The sequence below is a fragment of the Miscanthus floridulus genome, chromosome 5, assembly GCF_019320115.1.
Source record: "Miscanthus floridulus cultivar M001 chromosome 5, ASM1932011v1, whole genome shotgun sequence".
Lineage (NCBI taxonomy): Eukaryota > Viridiplantae > Streptophyta > Magnoliopsida > Poales > Poaceae > Miscanthus > Miscanthus floridulus.
The window spans coordinates 146,488,193-146,501,801 of NC_089584.1; the positions used below are offsets into that span (position 1 = coordinate 146,488,193).

Consider the following 13,609-nt stretch of genomic DNA (forward strand, 5'->3'; position numbering starts at 1 on the left):
TTTTGACGGACGGGAACAGTGACTACTATCCTACAAGGAGAAAGCAGACAGGGGTAGAAGTAAAAGGATGTATCTTCTTCTTTTTTCCACGAATTAAACTCTCTAAAATATATTTTAGCGGGTCACATCAGCTTTATAATAACAAATGAGCCAAATCATTTTACGGGACGGTAAAAGTGGGAAACCAGTTTTTTTTTAAATGAAGTGTGAAATGCCAAAATCTCCTAACCGGTGGCATCAATCACCCATTCACTGCCCCCCAGGCGTTGCTCTTGCGCAGCAATAAAGCCACCACCTCCTCTCGCTCCGCCGCCGCCGCCGCCTCCCTGTCGCCCACCACACCTCAGTCCCAAACCCCCGCCGCCGCGGAAAAACCCTAGGCGACCATGGACGCCGCGGCGCTGGAGTCGCTCATCCTGGACCTGCACGCCATCGAGGCCGTGAAGCTGGGCTCCTTCGTGCTCAAGTCCGGCATCACCTCGCCCATCTACCTGGACCTCCGCGCGCTCGTCTCCCATCCGCGCCTGCTCTCCTCCGTCGCCTCGCTCCTCCACGCGCTCCCCGCCACGCGCCCCTACGGCCTCGTCTGCGGCGTCCCCTACACCGCGCTCCCCATCGCCGCCGTGCTCTCCGTCGACCGCTCCATCCCCATGCTCATGCGCCGCAAGGAGGTCAAGGCGCACGGCACCGCCAAGTCCATCGAGGGCTCCTTCCGCCCCGGGGACACCGTCCTCATCATCGAGGACCTCGTCACCAGCGGCGCCTCCGTGCTCGAGACCGCCGCCCCACTCCGCGCCGAGGGCCTCGTCGTCGCCGACGCCGTCGTCGTCGTCGACCGCGAGCAGGGCGGCAGGGAGAACCTCGCCGCGAATGGGATCACGCTGCACTCGCTCATGACCCTCACCGAGGTGCTTGCCGTGCTGCTCAAGCACGGCAAGGTGACCGAGGAGAAGGCGCAGGAGGTGAGGCAGTTCCTCGACGCCAACAGGAAGGTGGCGGTGCCGGGGGCGGTGCCTGTTAAACCCAGGGTGCTCAGGAAGCCATATTCGGAGAGGGCGAAACTGGCCGCCAACCCTATGGGGAAGAAGCTCTTCGAGCTGATGGAGGCCAAGCAGACCAACCTGTGTGTCGCTGCTGATGTTGGGACAGCAAAGGAACTCCTTGAGCTGGCTGACAAGGTAGGAGCGGAACTTTATTTAGTACTAGTTTTGGACTTCTGATGTTGGTTGGTACAAGGCTTATTTAAGACTTATTAAAGACTTAATCGAATAGACCAACATGACTTGATTTATACTCTTGGACGCACATAATTAGCTAACTTTTCAAAATATTTTCAAGAATTTATACTCTTCGATGCACACTAAGTAGGAATGCAATTTATAGGTGCAACACAATTTTGGCGCTGTGACCTTGTGTACTATTGTGCAATAGGCATTTGCAGAAGTTCTTGATCTGTTAATTTTAGGTATGTGAAAATATTGAGAAATGAATTGGTGCCATATGTCTTCAACATTTGGCATTGTGAGTAGTGTATCCTGATTCAGTCATCATATCACATCATACCATTTTGTTTGCTTACATGCCTTTTGAATTTGCAAAAAAATAGTAAAATCAGTAAGAATTAGACAGTTGTGTTCTTGTTCTCAATTCTCACGTCTTTTGGAAGGATGAGTCTCTGGATTTGATATGTACATGTACTTACACTATTTTCCAACTGTTTTGCAGGTTGGCCCTCAAATTTGTATGTTGAAAACCCATGTGGATATATTATCTGATTTTACACCAGATTTTGGCTCTAAGCTCCACTCGGTATGTCCTCTCATGATGATATACTGGTTTTTGTTCATATTGCTTTTTGTGTTTTAACAAAAAAACAGATGTAGGTTATTTTATTTCTAGCACATTCATTGTTGTGATGGTGTCATCTAGTCTGCAACAATGCATCCAAGTGTCCTTGAGTAGACACCATGCCTTTTGGCCTGGATCAGGAACGGATGTGTGAGCAACTGAAAATGGGTCACTAATGGCCATGTTCCTAGCATTCTGTGCTTGCAACTGTGGTCTGTGGGTTTGTGTACGTGTGTTGTGTGTGTGGGGGTGGGTGGGGGTGGGGGTGGGGGGGTATTTTGGTACTCCTTTGCCCTCTCATTTTCTTTTTATTCATCTTTAAAGAGAACCTCGTTGTGGTGGGAGTTGTGCATGCATTAGGAGGTAAGGCAGCTGGTGATATTAGGATGGAGCAGATGACTTAGATAGTCTACTGGCTTTAGTGGGAATGGAGTGGACCCAGGAAAGAGCAAGGACTGTGCAACTGGAGATGTGCTCACCTGCTTGGGAGGGTGCTAAGCCTTTGTTCATGGCATGACTTTGAGCTGTTAGTTTATAGAGTTAGTGGAGATTCTTTGGGCCAGACTGGTGCTACAGCCCCCCTAGCACCGTTCTTAGCTCTGCACCTTAGTGTGATACTGGCCTATCTAAGTGTCTTGTGTGGCTCATATGTACATGTGCTAGTATATTGTTCAAATTTGGTAGGTGGCCTGTCTAGTCACCTGGTTTTACTTGCACCTTGAGCTGCTGACTGTCCGGAGTGTCAAAGCAACTATCAGCAGAATACATTGTCTCTGATGATACAATTATATTAGGTAGTACTCCCTGTGTTCCAAATTAAAGTTCACTTAGCCTACCCCAACTTGCTTGGGACTGAAAGGCTATGTTGTTGTTGTTGTTTGGATTTGTCCTAAGGCAAACTTTTCTAACTTTGACTAAGCTTATAGAAAAATCTACCAACATCTACAATATCTAGTTAGTTCCATAAATAAATTCTTCTTCATTAAACATATGTTTTGATATTGCGTTTATTTGAACTTGTAGATGCTAATATATTTTTCTAAAAGCTTGGTCAAAGTAGAGAACTTTTTTTACAGAGGCAAACCCTGCATTTACAGAAAGTTAGAGAACTTACTTATGTCAAAACCAAACTGAACTATAATTTGGAATGGAGGGAGTACGTTTGATTTCTGCTATGATTAGAAGTTTCTTTGATCCATTCAGTGTCCCCTGTAATGGTTTCCATATTCCTATAATATTTTCACTTTGGGAACAATCTACCTATTCCAAAGATAATGTCAGAATTTCCTAAACCATATTTTGTTTGATAAACTACCAGATGTATTTTCTGTGATAACAACGAAATATTTGCTATTTAAGATGCTTAAATCGTTACCTGACTTGCCTTTTACACGTCTCCTCTTTATTTAATGTGGTTCCTATCTTTCTGTTGAAGATTGCTGAGAAGCACAACTTTTTGATCTTCGAAGACCGCAAGTTTGCTGACATTGGAAATACAGTAACCATGCAATATGAAGGGTGAGAAAAGAACTTTGGTATCTACATGCTCACTTGTATGTTGCATCTTTATATTTGTGCGCTATAATTTTTTTTTCCTGCTTTGGTTCAGAGGAATATTCCGCATATTGGACTGGGCCGATATTGTTAATGCGCATATAGTACCTGGACCTGGAATCGTAGATGGCTTGAAGCTGAAGGTATCTAATGCTTTTATGTATATTACTTGCATGGCAACTATTAGTACTGACTTGAATAAGTTACTGTTGCATATAAGAATAGCTGATGAATCATGGTACTCACATCAACTGTTGTGTTCTGGCCTTGAAGGGTTTGCCTAAAGGAAGAGGACTACTTCTGCTCGTTGAGATGAGCTCTGCTGGCAACCTTGCTCATGGAGATTACACTGCTGCTGCTGTAAAGATTGCTGAGCAACATTCTGACTTTGTGATGGGATTTATCTCAGTAAATCCTGCATCTTGGTCAGTAACACCATCAAGCCCGGCGTTTATCCATGCCACACCTGGAGTTCAGATGGTCGCTGGAGGAGATGATCTTGGGCAACAATACAACACTCCTGAGTCTGTAAGTACAACTGTGCCTGTACTGTCTGCTTGTGTGGCTATTGGAATATTGGTGTTTGTTCATACATCCTAGTGCTTTTAGTTTGCTATACCTGTGCACATCCTTGCAAAATTTGAATTTGGTAACATCACTACATTATACAATTTGCAAAGCATCAGTTTTGTTGGTAGGCAGGTTTTCCTTTGACCATGTGGAAGTATATTTAGATCATAATGGCCACAGCCATTAAAATACTGTCATTTTGTTTAGTACCAAAATTTTACTTCACATATTGTTGAAGCTGTGTTGATATATATTTTGGCATGGACAAATATTGCTGCTGTGAGACTATTCCCCTTTTGAAAAGTTCAAATCAAATCTTGATATATGCTTCAGTTGGATGTTTTCTTGCCTAAATCGTTTATGACAATCTGAGTACTTTTTTTCCCTCCTAACATTAGCATTCCCTGATATATCATGGATTTGCAATTCAGGTGATAAACTACAGGGGCAGCGACATAATCATAGTTGGACGCGGGATTATAAAAGCTAGCGATCCTATGAAGACGGCATGGGAGTACCGCTTGCAAGGGTGGCAGGCATACAAGAACAGCTTGCTATGAGGGTGCGCCATAAGCATTCCGAGTGGGCAAATCCAAGCGTTTGGCATAATAAGAGCATGCGGAAAGGTCCCCCGACAGTTGTGTCAGGACCTAATTGCAATCAGACTCACTGCAGAGGAGACTCATCGGGAGCATACTACATCATCGTTTGTGTTAGAATAATTTCCTCTTAGTTCACTCTGTTCTTAACAACAAGAACTTGTTGTTCACTCTGTTCTTGTTGTTTGAGTTATTAGGCATTGTGATGCCTGTGGTGGGTTAGATCGTCTTATTGACACTCTGGGTTACCTCCGGACTCCCGAGCAATGTGATGCTGTAGATGCCGAAAATCGTATGAGTCCACGTGTGCTTAACTTGGCCTTCGCGTAATGCTTTGCCGCCTGAAACCTGAACCGGGTTGGTAGGCGGTAGCCAGCCGCCGCGATTGCTTGATTACCAGTCTAGCTTATCAGATTGCTTTTTTTTTTCACCACAAATCAGCTTCAGCCGCAGGGTCCTGGCTCATCAGATGCAGTGTTTTTTTTTTTCAACCACAAATCAGCTTCAGTCCGCATAAACCATAAACCTCATTTGTCCTTCAGCCGCTGATTCCGCTGTAAAAAAAAATACTTTTCACGCTCGCCGCTTGTGCAGATACCGCTGCAAAAAACTTGTCACGTGCGGGTGGCGCATCGTCGTTCTCACTTCTCGGTTCTCGCACGGTCACACCGGACGAGTGACGACAGGCCTCAACTACCGTTGGCGCAGTCCGCCGCTCCGGTGTGGGCCTGTAGAAGAGCATTTCTACACGTAGTACTCATTTCCACAGAGAAAAATGTCGAGACAGCTCTGTTCGCTTAGAACTGCTTCAGGAGTATTTCTTTAGCGAACGAAGAATATTTTTCTCTCACAACAAATTAGTATAAATATCAGTATAAGCTAAATTTTAGCGAAACGAACAGAGCCGTTTTTACATGCAACTTGTGGTTGTGGTGTTCATGGGAGTCATGGCAAACGAGATGAAGGTTAATTTGATTCTCAGTAGGATTTTCAAAATGAATTTTTGCGCTTTGATTTTTCAGTAGATTTTCCAAATGGATTGTTGCGCTTGAGCGTCTGGGCGCTGCCTTTCTTCCCCGCTAGTCTGTACCATGTGACAATTTTCTTGTGTTACAGGTCTTTTTGTGGTAGAAATATCTTCTCTTTATCAACGCAGTGAACAACCTGTTTCCTAAAAAAAAAACGCAGTGAACAACCTGCATACTGCATGTTACCATTTCATCCTTTTTTTTTTTGGTTTGCAGGTCATTGACTTTTGGTGTTTTCATTTGCATCAAGTGTTCAGGAGCTCATAGAAGTCTTGGAGTACATATATCCAAGGTAAGACATGTCTTAAAGTGTTCTATTATGACCTTTGGAGCACATACTGGTTCACACTAGCCATTTGTTTTTGGTCTCCCATCTTTCATGGTCATTATTTATTAGATTTGTTCATATGAATGGCTATTGGATGTGTTGTTACCACTAAATACATAAATGCACATGAATAGTCCTGTGAAATGTCTTTCCAACACGGTTGTCACCATGAATCACTCGAGTTCAGTGAGAGGCTGAGAACTAGAGCATGCTCAAATCTACCTTAGTTTAGTGGTTCGAATATTCACTGTTCGGGGTTGACCAGAAATCTGTCTATTTCAGGTGGTTTCGGTGAAGCTAGATGAGTGGGCAGATGAGCAAGTTGATATTTTAGCCGATTCAGGTGGGAATGCTGCTGTAAACATGATATATGAGGCATTTGTGCCTGAAAACTGCACGAAGCCAAAGCAAGATTGTTCAGCAGAGGAGCGCAATGATTTTATTAGGTAGACGTTAATTTCAATCTTTGATGTCTTTCTTGACACATTTGCATAGCATTTTATTTATTTATATACATTTGCCAGATAAATGATCTTTCGCCTTCTTATCTGCATATATGAGCATGCAGGCGAAAATACGAGGCTCAACAGTTTTTGACTAACCCCCAGCTTTCATGCCCTCCGCGACGCAACGACAAACATAATCACCACCCCCATAGTACTAGTTCAAGTCGACATGGTTTAGGCCTTTCATTCAGGAACAGCTGGAGGAGAAAAGAACATGAGTCCAAAACAGCAAAGAAAACAGTACGATTGCATTATTCCAAATTCACTTTAGTCTGCTTTAAATGTTGAAAACTATTTGACCCTCTGCTATCTTATAGATCGAGGTGGGTATGGTAGAATTTGTAGGATTGATTAAGGTTGACATCCTAAGAGGCACAAATCTAGCTATCCGTGATGTCATGTCAAGCGATCCTTATGTTATTCTTAACCTAGGACACCAGGTAAGCAATTCCAAATTCACCAAAAGTGCATCCGAGGGCTATGCAAAGCCTTTCTGTTTCATGACTCATGGTTCCTTTTTTTCACCTGTGAAGACAATGAAAACAAAGGTGGTAAAGAGCAGCCTAAATCCTGTATGGAATGAAAGACTTATGCTTTCAATACCTGACCCGATACCGCTGCTTAAACTGGTAAGCACTGTTATTGCTTCTCTTAAGGTTTAAGGTGCACAGGAAATTTATCAGATGCGCTTGCTTACTTTGGCCACCAGCCTTACATGCTTGAAACCTCCTGACAGCAAGTCTATGACAAGGACACGTTCACTACTGACGACCGGATGGGGGAGGCTGAGATCAACATCCAGCCGCTGGTTGCCGCAGCCAAAGCCTTCGAGACCTCGTCCATCGCAGACACCGCGCAGCTTAACAAATGGATGGCGAAGGATGGCATCTGGATCCCGAGGGACAGCGCCATCTCCATCGTCAACGGCAAGGTGAAGCAGGTGGTCAATGTCAGGCTTCAGAATGTTGAGCGTGGCCAGCTTGAAATGGAGCTCGAGTGCGTCCCTCTCACTCAATAGCTGTGCCTGCAGAAAGGGGCTGCCCACATCACACGAACAACTTCGTTACAATGCATGAGACCAGAATTCAACCATGCGTTGAGGTTTCCATGTGTGGATTGTATATTTGTATCTGTAAAGCTGGGAAGGGATATTATAGGATGGAAGTTGTGATTTGTTCAGGTTCAGGCGAATGAGAAGTGAAGACCATTTTAGCACGGCCCTGCTTTGGTTTCAGGCGTGTTCGGTAGAAGTCCAGCTTCACTTGGTTGGTTGTGTACTTCGTTAGCCTCTGTTTCTGACAACCATATGAACTGATGCAAATCTCCTACAACTAAAAAGAAAGAAAGTAAGACCACCGTTTCATGCGACAATCGTCGCTCCGTCGGTCCGCCCCTCCCCTTGCGATACCGCGCGTCCTAATCTCCTACGTCGCTCTGCCTCGCGGTGCGATCGCCTCCCCGCGATCGAGTTAGAAGGAAAGTCGTGAAAGCCGACGCCTCCTCTTCCCCCTTGCCCTTGCGCCCCCGTGCCACCATGGAGGAGTCGCGGCTGCGCGTCGCAACGCCGGACGAAGGCCGTCATGGAGGGAGCTGGAGCGCCATGGAGGGGGCCGAGCACCGGCCCTGGATCCGGCTTCCCTGCCCCCGCCCACGCCAAGGTGTCTTTCATGATGGGGAGCTCGATCTGGCAGTAGGAAGGTGTCGTGGCGCCGAAACTGGTAGGCAAGGACCTGGTCGGGGGCGGGGCTCACTGCGGCATGGATGGCGGCCGGCCGGCCATACCACCATCGAGGGGATGAGCCCTCTGTCCACCCTCTTCCTGTCATGCCTCCAGCCTCCCTCTTCCTCCTCTCTCACTCTTCCTCGCAGGCTGGAGTGCAGGGCGGAGACGCGGTGGTGGCAGCAGTTTAAGTCGAGGAGGGCGCTAGCGAAGTGCATGGAGGCAATCAACTACGAGGGCCACCACGCATGAGGATGTGCTGGTCGCGCACAAGGAATAGGTGCGTCAGTACCCTGCCCCTCTCTGTCTGCGATTGTGCACTCTTGGTCAGTTGAGATATGCATGTAAGGTGTTTGATGAAATTCCCTGCTGCTGAGTGGAAATCTCTTGGATGCTTGGTTCAGTCAATAGGCTGATCATTCATTGTTTGTTCATGTCATAAATTAGTGTTGAAAATTTGAGTTTAGTAGGTTCAAGTTTCAGAACCAATCTCAATCATGTCGGTATCCTTTGCTAATGTCAATCTGGTTCAAACACATTAAAACAGAGAGATCAGCATTTGTGTATGCATGTCATATGACCTTGTGGCATATAAGGAGTCCTTGTGTAAATTTCCATACTGGTCAAACTATGTAATATGCATGATCTGTACACCAATCGGGTGTTGTAAATTAACTAGGCCAAACTCATGAATGCAGCTAGATTTATAACATTTTTATGGGGTCTTCTTTTTTTCTTTTGTTATTGCTATTGCTCTTTATGAGAGAATGAGGACAAGAATTTTCATATATGCGAGGAGTAATAAGCTAGCAATCGATATTGCAATATCACTGGCAGATCAGGTATGGTACTACCATGGTCACTGATGCATATTTTTTTAATTTATTTCTTTGATTGTAGTGAAGAGTCTCTATGGATATCGGCAGATGTATTACTAGAATAACTCTCTGGGCAAATATTAGTTCATTCCATGCCGTCGGTTGATATATTGTTATTATCAATGAGATTGTGTGGCGCATGATAAGGTTATATGTAATCTTGTTCAGGATAAGAAAAAAATCAGTGAGTACATTTTTTTCTTTATGGTGTTTCCTTGGGTTAAAATTGGGATTCTAGCACTGCTTCCGTAATTTGCCACTTACAAGTATGAAAATAGTGTTGATAAGGAAATAAACTTTAACCTCCAATTCTAATTTTATTGACTGTGTTGAAGGCATTCATGTTCCAATTGGATTGTTGACATAGCCATTTCATTGTAGGCTGCTGCAATCCTGACATGGGACCTGATGCTGCTGGTTGATGTGAACTACGAGGAGGATTTTGTGCCAGCGGACCATGGTTCCTAGCTCCTACACAGGGCAAGAAGATGGGATCCAGTGAGGAGGCATCCCGTGCTAGCGAGCCAGGCAAGGTTGTGCTCACCGTTGAGAAACGAGAACACCTTGCATAGGAAGAAGAAGGTGTTGTTCAGGCACAAGCCCAAGAGCGTCTGCGCCAACAAGTGCTCAGGCTCAATCAAAACTTGCAATTGCATTATTAGGCGTGGAGTTATGGATTAGGTATTATTCATTAAACCAAAAGGATTGTGCCCTGCTCATGCTCCGCCTCGCGTAATCCTCCTCCCCTTCTCTGAATCATTTGATCTGATTTGTCTTTTGGGGTCGGTCTGTCCGCAATTGTGAAATTAAAACTCTTTCGCTCTCATTGTATCAAGTTATGCACCTACTTAAGGCAAAAATTACAATAGATAAAAGCACTCCAGTTATGCAAATGAACACTATGCTAGAGCACTGTATATGTTGAGTTTATTGAAGTTTATGATTAATTTTGAAACATGGACTTTCTCTGAACAACACTTACTAATATACAGGAAAAATAACACTAAACATAAGGTTTTTGCTAGCTATGGAGTTAGGTGGTTTCAATCATGACCCTCCAAATGGTACTGCATTTCTTGTGAGAACTTGATTCCTGATTCCAAATCAACTTACAATTTTTCTCGTACAGTGCTGCAGCTTGCAGGAGTCACTGACAGGCTTGATGTCCGACCCCTCTCCAGTTTCCACCTAGGGAAGCAGGTGAGCCACATTTTGTATCTTCCATTTTTCGTACGGGCTTGACACTGACATAGTGACATGTGAAGATGTGTGGAGATATTGTGTTATTGTATTGCTTCTATGATGGTAGTTTAGCTACAAACTACAGTGATGGCAGATATTGCAATTCCTTTCCATGTGGGGAACTTTTTCCAGATGTTGCCCAAGTTGGCTGGACAGTGTATACTAGATAGGTTGACATAGATTAATGTCTACTTTACCTACATGCATAGAAATTACATACCACCAGGTCGTGTTGCTTTCAAAAGTAAAATTCCATGTTCACATTATCAGTTTTTTCATGAGATAGCAGCAATCCTTCGAGGATGGTAGAGGCGTGGAGCCAATTTATTTTTCCTATGATAATTATTTCAGATGTTTGAGCACTAACATGCTTCGATAGAACTCACAATAGAGGAAGTGTTTGGCTAGGATAGAAAGGACTGTCGGTGAGACTGTAGGGCAGAAGGTAGCCACTTGCCCATTCATCAACAATGTTTACCATAGCTTGTCTCTGTCCTCTCTGATATTGTATTTAATTTTTGACTGGTCATATGTATTGGATTCAATCTTAGTGAATTTTTTTCTATAAATCTTTTAGATGGTTTATTTTTTTATTTCTTAGGTTGAATTCAGTAACTAAGTTGTTGAATCAGTTGACTAAGAAAGTTTAATAATTGATGTGCATAGAAGTTTTGTGTTTGATATACTCCTATTTCAAATATTTACTATTATTTTTATGTGCTGAAGCTACTTTTCTTTTTGTACTAGAGCCAAGAAACCTTGTGGATGCTCTGTTGCAAGTCTTTCTTTTTGCTTAGGAATTTTTTCTAGATTTCTTTAGCATGTCCTTTTCGCCGCATTATTTACGGATGCATAGTGTATTTATAAATCTAGCTGCTACTGCATCATATCACAACAGTAACATGTCATTGTAAATTGTTTGAACAAGTCTCTGAGAACTTTGTTCCTAGTAGAATGTATAATTGCAAATAAAAAAAATTAGTGGCTCCATGAACACGCTATCAACAATTGAGTTGCCCCTCAGCTGCCAAGCTCATTGCTACGTTGGGGCTCGTGACCTCCATGCCACGAGCGGCAAATGCAACGACAGTGACAAGGGTGAGGGGCCGTTGACGATGACACTCAGTGCTCAACAACTCCTGAAAACTACATATTGTCGAGGGACCCAGATCTGTGCAACCCCATTAAAATAAAATATAGTTTGACACTTTTTAGTGTTACACTAGGTATGAAACTCATTCAACGTGGCTAATTTAGTGAACATAAATATTTTGAGCTTCATCAATCCTTATTGTAGAAGGTCGTTATGACCGAAATATCTGTCTTACTGTCAAATAGAAGCTTGAAATTTGTAGACTGTAAATGCTTTTGCCTCTTTATTTGTTTTCAGATGTTTTTATGGATTAATCATTTGTTCATGTTCTGAAATTTGCTTGTTACTGTAGTTGGGGAAATGCTTAGTGCAATTATTTGTTTCAAGTGCATTACTATAAATCGTCTTGAATAATTATTAGGTTTCCTTTTGAATAATGTTTTCAATGACGTTTGCAGATAAGACTGAGCGATGGGTTGAAGCAAACCTATATAGCTATGTCATTGTCTAATCTTTGGCCTTAAATTATATCTGACTTTGCATGAGATGGCCAAAGAATACAAAATGATTTGGTTATCTGGCTATTGGCTTATGACCGAAATTTTAGGATAATTTCAATCTACAGGATTAAAACACTGCTTTAAGTGTACGGACTAGATAGTCGTAAGGAATATAGTTGAACAATTGTTTTGATTTCTTGTTAAGATGAAAATTATATTATAGTTATTCGTGCTTTATAAAAAATAATATAATAGTGACGATTGGTGTTACATATGGACGTCGGTATTTAATTTCATAATATTGTTATCTAATCATGCGATCCATGTGTTTTCAGTACAAAAGTTTAGTTGTCCCACAGCAACGCACGAACTCGCTTGTGTTGTATGTGTGGACAAACGAAACAAGGTATACCAGTCCCATTCCTGTTGAAATGAGAGCCTAGTATATTATCTGATGGCCTGATGCCTGCATTAGGCATCTGCATTTTACAGTTTTATGCGCTATCTATGGAGCATTTGCTGCAAGTGGGTGGAATAGTCCGCCGGGTTTCAGCGTCAACATCACCGATGGCTGCTGTCCCTTTCTAATGCGAAGTCATGTTGAACTTTTTTGTCAAGGGAATACTTAAGATAATCCACCAGATGCTCTCATCCAAGAAAGATTCACCACTGTCTTCACGTGCAGGATTTTTTTTCCCCGAAAGAAACCTCACGTACAGAATTACTACATCTTAACTGGAGTAACCGGAATTCGCAAATTCATTTGTTTCGATGCAAAATTCAGTGACAAAGAAAAAAAACGCACACACAACCCCACTACAAATAGGTTCAAATGCGTTTTCTACGGGTACAATTTCTTTCTGTAACGTCAGTGGGGGCATCCTCTCATCCTGTCCGTCCATCCAAAGCTCCAGGCCACCCCTAACGGGGGGATTTTGGCATCTAAAAAAACCGGATCCACACTTTTACCGTCTCGTAAAATGGTTTCGCTCATTTGCCATTATAAACCTGGTGTAACCCATTGGATTACCATTTGGAGAGTTTTAATTCGTGAAAAAAAGAAGACCAATCCTTCCACTTCTACCCCTGCCTATCGTTCTTCATCAAAACAGATCGACGAAGAAAACGGATCGGCCCTGGAACACTTTGGTCTCCGTTACTCCCTCCCCTCCCACGGCCAACCGACGAGCAACGTTGCTCCATCCCCAGCGCCGTCCTCCTCTCAGGCCTGCCTCCAAGCACCCCCCCGTCCCCCGCCGGCGTAGGGCTACCGCATGCCTCCCCCTCTCCTGCCGGCGCAGGGCTGCCCCCACGCCTCCCTCTCCCCTGTTGGCACAGGCCCGCCCCCACGCCTCCCCGTCCCCTGCAGGCGCAGGTGAAAGGTCCTTGTGTGGTTTTGGTAATTTAATGACAACCTAGGTGGACTAATTGTGTTTATGTGAGATACACAGGTGATTAGTCCATATGTACATGTGTGTGAGCAACATATGCCATGAAGGTGAAAATGGCTTAGAGATGTTGCAAAGCTCACACATGTGATGATGAAGGAGTTTATTGCAAATGAGACATGACATTGAGTCATGTGATCAAGGTGAAGAAGATCAAAACAAGACTTGGCTTGATGGACCGGTTGCAAGCGTGAAGAGCAAGTCGGAGGCTTTGGAGCGATGGACCGCGTGGCGGTGAAGCTTGAGCAAGACTTAGTGCCGATGGACGAAGGCAACGGTGAAAAGCAAGTGAAGT

General features: G+C 43.8%; 2 protein-coding genes across 2 annotated transcripts; both read left to right on the top strand.

The window, feature by feature from the left end:
- The first annotated feature begins 219 nt into the window (after nucleotides 1–219).
- On the top strand, nucleotides 220–4,861 carry LOC136454020 (uridine 5'-monophosphate synthase-like). The gene is made up of 6 exons (XM_066454574.1): nucleotides 220–1,178; nucleotides 1,726–1,809; nucleotides 3,284–3,366; nucleotides 3,458–3,545; nucleotides 3,676–3,930; nucleotides 4,404–4,861. The coding sequence occupies exons 1-6, from the start codon at nucleotides 387–389 to the stop codon at nucleotides 4,530–4,532; spliced, it is 1,431 nt and encodes a 476-aa protein (XP_066310671.1). The 5' UTR covers nucleotides 220–386; the 3' UTR covers nucleotides 4,533–4,861.
- A 918-nt stretch (nucleotides 4,862–5,779) lies between these two features.
- On the top strand, nucleotides 5,780–7,789 carry LOC136454021 (probable ADP-ribosylation factor GTPase-activating protein AGD11). The gene is made up of 6 exons (XM_066454575.1): nucleotides 5,780–5,891; nucleotides 6,210–6,373; nucleotides 6,496–6,673; nucleotides 6,751–6,873; nucleotides 6,967–7,062; nucleotides 7,170–7,789. Exons 2-6 carry the CDS (start codon nucleotides 6,291–6,293, stop codon nucleotides 7,449–7,451), a joined length of 762 nt encoding a protein of 253 aa, XP_066310672.1. The 5' UTR covers nucleotides 5,780–5,891; nucleotides 6,210–6,290; the 3' UTR covers nucleotides 7,452–7,789.
- Nucleotides 7,790–13,609: the final 5,820 nt, after the last annotated feature.